This window comes from Haplochromis burtoni, unplaced genomic scaffold (assembly GCF_018398535.1).
Source record: "Haplochromis burtoni strain Fernald_Lab_line unplaced genomic scaffold, NCSU_Asbu1 Contig_8, whole genome shotgun sequence".
Classification (NCBI taxonomy): domain Eukaryota; kingdom Metazoa; phylum Chordata; class Actinopteri; order Cichliformes; family Cichlidae; genus Haplochromis; species Haplochromis burtoni.
This window is the reverse complement of record NW_024582369.1, coordinates 442,698-450,555: the sequence shown is the minus strand read 5'-3', so window position 1 is coordinate 450,555 and position 7,858 is coordinate 442,698. Positions and strand designations below refer to the sequence as shown.

The following is a 7,858-nucleotide window of genomic DNA, read 5'->3' as shown; positions in this document are numbered from 1 at the left end:
AACATTTTGCGGCAACAACAAAACGTGAGACATTTGTTGTTTTTATGTTTATTTATTGTTTTTATGTTCAGTACGAAGTTGATGTGCAGTTAATAAGTGCAATAAATATTTATACTGGAAAAGAAAATCGTGAGAGAATCGTGATCTCAATTCTAAGCCAAAAAATCGTGATTCTCATTTTATGCAAAATCGTGCAGCCCTAGGTTAAGGTACCCAAAACAAAACCCTTGTGGAGCAGAAAAGAAGAAGTTTCTTCTGGCAGTTCTCCCATTTACATCAGGTTACCACAGCGGATGGATCCATGTATTTGATTTTGCACAGATTTGAATGCTGCCCTTCCAGACACCCGCACCACCACCATCTGTGCCTCTGTGATCTTTTGCATATTAAGCAAATGTGTTAACCATTACACTATGGAACTTAAATCCAACTAAAAACCTTTAGCAAATGACTTTCTAGGATGCAAGCCACAACCTTTTCCAGCTTCCTTTTTTTATATTGTGGCTCAATTTCGGGGGCACCACAGCACATCATCTGCAACCACCTCACCCTCTCTTTGGCATCACATCAATCCTCTGCATGTCCCCCATCACTACCTTCTCGAGAACTTTCTCTGAGGTCCTCTAGCTAGCTCCATATTTCACATCCTTTGTCCAGTGTATGCACTATCCCCCCGTTACACATGTCCAAACCATCTCCTCTTGCTTTGCTTACACTGTCTCCAAAATGCTTAGCTGGCACTGTCCCACTGACATACTGTGACACTAAATCTGTCCCTCCAGGTCACTCCCAAACATCTTCATCCACCTCCTCTCTTTGAGTCAGACCTACCATCTCCAAACCATACATCAAAGAGGGTTTTCACAACAGTGTTAACAACCTTCCTTTTCAGTGCTGCTGCTATCCTTCTGTCACTATGCCTGAAAAATGAAGACAAGGTATAGGTGCCAAAAACTAGAGTTCTTTCAGGGGCCAAAGGTCCAACTTTACAACAGAAGCAAACATGGAAACTGCTTCAACAAAGACATTTTTGTGTAGCTAATGTATATATGGGTGATCTTTTTTGATAACTCAACAGCCTAAATTGCATTAAATTTAGTGGTGTGGCAGTATTAATTGTGGATGGCTTCAAAACAGGGCTTTAACAAAGCAATTTTGTCTTTTTAAGTGTTTACAGTCTGCAGTTTATTACCACGGGCTGCGTCCAAAATCAATGCATTGTTGTTACCCATCTACTATTGTCATACAGTACAATTTTAGAGTGGGAAATTATGTTTCTACAAGATTCTGGCCATGTAAGGGTAGGGCTGTTCGATATAACGATATATATCGGATGACGATATAAAAACGTCTATCGTTTCCTATTACGCTATCATTTGTTTCATGGTGTCGTAAAATAAACTGTTTACGGCAATATTTTTTCATCCTTTTGATGGTCACTGTAGGGGATATATTAATGTATTAAAGTTCTCTCTTTCTCTCATATTTAATATAATCACACTATGGACGGACAAGCGCCTGTTTTTACGTGTTGTCGTTAGCAATAATGACGGTAAAACCATCGCGTGGCTCCGCTGTCCGCTTGTTTGTTTTCCACGTAAACCTTTCACAATAAAGCTCAAGATCCTGTTGAGACTTTTCAAAATAAACTGAATCACGTGAAAGAGTATGCAGAGAAGGAAAAAAAAGAGCAGTCAGGTGCTAAAAAAAATAAACCTTAGACTCAAACTTTGAAAGAAAATGGTGGCTGTTACAACTTGTGTCTAAAAATGTATAGTTTCATGCATTGGTTAAAACACTCGAATCCAGGTAAAGGACGCCGAGATGGAAAAACTAAACGCAAGTCGAGTTGCCCGAGATTCACAGAATTTACAGAAAATATTACATTTTTGTGATTTATGTCATTGTCAGGACGATGAGATTTTTGTCATATCGCACAAGGGAAAAAAATGATATGTGAATTACAAAAATAGGCGATTAGTGATTTAAAATCTGTTGAAAACAGACTAGACTAACTAGAGACACAGAGAACTGTGAGTTTCTAATAGTTTTTCATTACGTCATTATCTCCAGATACTTACTATACCTAAAAGATAAAACTGCCTAAGCCTCATTATGAGCTCTGATTTTACCACAATTTACTCAGGAGGTGGAAAAAACTGCATGGCATGGCTTTAATGGACTCGGTAGTGGTGTGCAGTATTTTTAAGCTGCAATTATCTTTTCAAACCTGTTTCCAGGACTGAAAGTTTATATATTCTGTTAGAGATATATTTTTTTTAATGAAAAGGAACAAACCAGTCTTTGGCTGCAGGTTCTTGCGTGGCTCTCCAGGACCCTCAATGGGCTGATCAGCAAGAAACGTCCTCGCCTGGTCCAAAGTGCTGATTACCAAGTGCTCGCGCTCCTTCAGTTCTGACCGTAGCGCCTGCGGGAAAAGCACAGAGCAATGGCTTAGAGGGGACTTGATGTATATAAAAATGTTACTAATATCAACCACAAATGTTTTGTAACTTTTTTTTAATATATAGATCATAACAGAGTTTGAGTTTAATTTTCAAACAGTTCTTGCAGGTCCTAGTTTTTGAAATAATATACATACTAATCAACCAGTTCTTAGAGTTCTTGTGATTAAAACACTCACATCAGCCCAATGAACAAACGCAGATGTTTACGTTCTGCCTATCGGCAAGATAACCAACACATTCAATGGCTAATTAGGTGATTGCAGCACAACAAAACAGTTTCCCTGCTCAGTCTTTGCCTATTAAGAAGGAATCAAGAGGTAAGAGAGAGAGTGTGAGAGAGAGGCTATGTAAGGAGTGTCAGCGGTATTGAAAGCTCTGAGAACAGAGCAGCGATTGAAGTGCGAGTACTGGGTCAAACTGGGCTTCTCCTCTGGGTCTGTGTGAAATTAGCTGAGCAAGGCACAGAATAAAGCGAGTCACTGTAACCCTGCAGGAATAATCATTATAGAGCTTGCTAGTAACACCACACATCCTGCACATCCTCTCACAGCGCCGCTCATATTGAAATGAGCATAGTGCACCACACACTCCAGGCTCTAGTTCATGAAGTTCATGAAGCAATCTGACAAATGCTCTTAACCTTATGTCAAGAGTTCTGCCTCAGCAGAGTGCACGGCAGGCGATGGAACTACATAAAGGGGGTGAGATCGGTATGTAACGGCATAATTGTTCTTGTCGGAATATACATGTGACACCCCGAAGAACTTCATTGCCTATCGGAGTGTGTGATTGCTTTGTGAAGAGGCGATGTAGTTGAAGACACTGTGAAGCTAGTTGACCCGCTCTGATAAAGGCTCACACTTATCAGACTGATCAAACAGTCGACTGCAGCAAAAATGAGATGCAAAAGCTTGACGACAAGATGCTGGCTTGGGTGCAATCGTATTACCGGCAACATTTGAAGACGTAAGACAAGAACAATAAGAATCGCCTAGAAGAGAAACTATCCAATCCGTATGTATGAGAACACCCCACCACTCCAGCAGCTTACATCCATATACGCACATACCTGAACTGGCACCTTCTGTGTGACCTTCATTATACAATGTCATCACAATCTAATTTCATCCTTTTAGACATTTGTGTGAAGATTTGCCATAATTAGCCTATAATTTCCTCAGTGACCTTAACCCTCTCACCACTTCTTTCAATTCTATTTCACAGTTCACACACGGCTGCTGTGGAAGCATTTAAAAATAAAAAAATTAAAATTCTGGAAGTAAGTTCTTGTAAAAGTTGGATTTAGACCAATGCAATGACAATTTCACACAGCCTCCTGCAGACAAATGTACTCTCACCCTGAAATGAAGCATCCTGCTGAACACAAATTAGATCATCCCTGCTAATAAATGGTTTGCTTCGTTCCAATGATTTCCTCCCCGTTCACACAGAGGAAGCATAATAGGCAGGTAGCGCAGAGAGGGGACCTTGAGAGATAGAACGTAAATGAGAGGGGCTTGAGGAAGAGGGAAAGGGGTGTGAGCAGAGATAAGAAAAAGAGGATGAGGAGCTGAGCAGCGAGGACAACTCCCAGTTGATACCAGCGCCTTAAGTTTTCCATATATTTCCTTTTGTTTTTGCTGTCAGATGTAGAGTGGTGGTTTAAATTAGGAAATGAAATGAGGGTAAAGAGGCTGTTTATTTTCAAAGTTTGTTGCATGTTACTCGGAGTGACGCCAGTAAAATATTCCGATGTCAGTTTTGTAATGTGTTAATCACAGATAACAGCTCAGGTCGATGAACAGCATCCTGGTGGAAACAAATTGCACCTGGTTGAATAATTCAGGGAAGTCTGATTACAGCCAGATGTAGAAGGAACCAACATATATACAGCATCAAAGCAGCAAATGGCTTGTTGAAGCCATTTGTAGAACTGGCTTGTTTATAGATATGTGAAGTTTGACTTCATGTATTACACTTTTAACATCTCCAAAGATCCGTCTGCAAATATTTGCAAGTCTGATAAGTTAATCACAATAGAAGACAGAAAACAAATACTTAACCTCAGAAAATTAAGAAATATCCACTCATTTTGAATGTGATGGAAGCAACATCAAAAAAAAAAAAAAAAAAAGGAACAGTGCCACGTTTATTCAATTCAACAGTTACCTCAAGTCGCTTTATGTTGTAAAGTAAAGACCATACAATGACAGAGAAAATGAAGAAAGCTTCAACAGGGTCTGCCAACAGTCTGAGAGCAAAACGTTTTACTGGGGGGATACTGTGAGATGAATGTTGTCCAATTCTTGGCCGATACAGGATTCTAGCTGCTCTACAGTCCCAGGCCTTCTTTGTCTTGTTTTTGCATTTCATGATGTGCCAAATGTTTTCAGTTGGTGAAAGGTCAGGACAGGCAGGCAGGCACTGTCCCTTGTGCACAGAGATTTCTCTAAATTCTCTGAATCATTAAATATTAGGCCGTATAGATGATGAGGTATTCAAAGTGTTCTTTATTTTATGTTGAACATCATTACTCTGAAATTTGCAGGGGGTTTTTTGCAGATTGCTGGGCCTCTGCCGATCTTTACTTCTGAGGAGCTCTGCCTCTCTAAGATGCTCTTTTTATACCCAATCATTTTATTTTGATGACAATTAACCCAATTAGTTGCAAAATGTCCATGCATCCATTTCTTTATAGAACATTTACTTTTCTAGCCTTCAATAACTCCCAGTCCCAACTTTTTTGAGACATATTGCAAGCCATCAATTTCAAAATGGACCCCCCCCCCCTCTTTTTTTTAACGAAGTATTAATGTTTCACTTTAAACATTCTGCTAAAAATGTGTTTATGACACGCGCACATCATTTTTTCTGGTGTTTTCTTTCATAACACACAGCGTCTCACCTTTTTAAGAATTGGGGTTATATTGTCAGGAATTAATTTCGAGTCACTTCTAAGATAACGCCTACCGATTTCTTACTGAACGTTTGATTTTCCTCCTTCTCTTGTTTGAACATGTATCTCATTTCTCTCACACACTCATAATTTCTGAGATACTGTATTCTGTTTGCCATGTCTGTTGTGTAATATCACTTCTGTGAAGTGAAATGCAGTGCTGTGTTGTTGCTGCACTGTTTACTTACACTGTGTGTGAGAATAAATTCAAATACAAGCTGAAAAAAAAAAAAACTGTTGATAAAGATCATGTGGCTCAAAAGCTCAAGAACAGCCTGCAGTAAGGCCACTGTGGTCAAAAGTGAACTCTGCGTCTCAGACGTATTTACTATAATAATACCCATATTAATAATCATGTCACACAGGCATAGTTTGAGTAATAAAAAAATCCCTGTCAGTTACAATAAATGTAATATTATCTTCTAATGTAAACTGGCTCCAAAGAAATGAGCCACAGACGGCTTTAATATCTGCAACGTGAGCAGCGCCAAGTAATCCTCTTTGTTAGATACAGCCTCGCCGTCTGTTATCCAGCCACTGGGTATCCTTACAGTTCAGGCAGGTGACAGCACAAAACACTTTCACCCAACACTCAACCAAATCTTTTTAGTGAAACCTCAGCACGCGCACATTATCAGAGTTTCACACAGGGACACACTTTTCACGCTTTTTTGAAAGGCGGATATCAAACACATACGCCGCTTTTAAGTTAACAAAAAAAAGCTCTTTTTTCTCTTTTTCCCCAAGCAAATCCCAGACAGCCTTTGAGTGATGAGACATAGACATCTATGTCAAAGATAAAACAGGACAGGTCTTCTCTTTGCTCTTTTTCAACAATTTCCAAGCTCTGGCACATCAGAATATGAGCTGTGATTTATGGAGACTAGAGCAAGAGGGGACTCTTGTCACTTTCACAATGCTTCTGGCATCTACCTTGAAGCTACGAGTGACCGTGACCTTGGCTGTGAGTGTGTGATTATGTCTGTGGGCAAGTGCTTGTGCCCAGGTCTGTGTAAGAGTGTAGTTTGTGGCTGTAGCAGCACAGCAGACTCTTATCACTAAGTGCCCTGTGCTGTGGCGCCAATGAGATAACATCACAACACAGCTTCTTTCAGAGCTCTGCCAAACATCCCTCTTCCTGCTCTCAAAACCCTGCTATCTCGTCCACAATATTACCGTAGCCCTCATCTTCTAGAAGAAATAAGCCTCCCAAAAAGGACTGATACAATATACCATCTCTCAACATAAGTGAGGCACAAGGCAGGAATTTTCAGGCGCCTTTGCAATAAGGGTTCAATCACACTGCGAGAGAAGGGGGAGAAAGTCACAATACTGATGACTTCTTATTTTTCTCTAGCAAAAACTATTTTTAGTTGAGGCCAGAATTTGAACTTGTGTCGTCTGGGCCAAATTAGATTTTACAGTTGCACAGTTCATAAAGGAGCCACAGAGTGATTCAACTGGAAAAAAAAATTAATTGCTCCTTTGCCCTCCCAACATTTGCTGTTATCTCAGAATAGCTGAAAGCTAGTGATAGCTGCTAGTAGTTTGAAAACAAATGCTCCACTTAACTAATGCATCCAACCTTGGCCATTGTTAATTTAGTAACAATACCCACAGGCTGTGAAATGCCTGTGGATGTACAAGAAACCTATATGTGACAAATTCGCAGTTGCCGAAATAAAAATATAAATTTTTTCCATGTAAAACATATGTATATTTTACATTGTTGTGTTAGTGCAACTGCAATAATTTACAAGTTTGAGGTCAATTTAGAACCTTTGTTTTTTGAATCGTCACTGCATCACTCTTTAGCATAGTTTTGCAGTACTTAATGAGGTTTGCTGTCACCGATAATTATAACTGCTAACAGCAGCATTGTTCATATACTTCTTTGCTTCTTTAAGCTATCATAGCCTTTAAAAGGTTTATTGCACACTTACCAGAATAATATTAGCATTAATTTAGAGGATTCATCTCCTAACACATATGCAGTCTCTTTTTAGTAATCTGTTTTGGTTTTGATTAACTCCCAAACCTCTCTCTTCAGCTCATAAATGCTCAACTATACTAACCATCTATGTAGCAATCTGTCCGCTGTTTGGTGCATTAATAGTAGTGATAATAATTGCTTAAATATGCACTTAAACACATTAACTTGTGTTTTTAGACATAACCAACAGTGGATTTTAAATTACACAATTAAGAGGAGATTAAAATGCAGACTTTCAGCTTTAATTCAAGGGGTTTAATAGTAAATATTAAATAGTAATAGTAAAAGTATTGCGGTTCAATAAAGTATTGCATTAACGGTTAACAGTGCATCATATTCAAAGGCTCAAAAGTAATTAATTGACAAGCAGCTTTGTGGCCAGATGCAGTCTGTTCCCTTGATGTTCCATGACAAATTAAACCAATAAAAACATCTGTATTT

General features: G+C 39.1%; 1 protein-coding gene across 1 annotated transcript in view; it reads right to left on the bottom strand.

The window, feature by feature from the left end:
* The window catches only part of utrn (utrophin), a gene marked incomplete in the record, with an annotated part of 177,892 nt that overhangs the window by 65,608 nt on the left and 104,426 nt on the right, over window positions 1-7,858 (bottom strand). The window contains 1 exon segment of the mRNA XM_042225838.1: window positions 2,299-2,428. Coding sequence (XP_042081772.1) covers window positions 2,299-2,428 — 130 coding nt within the window.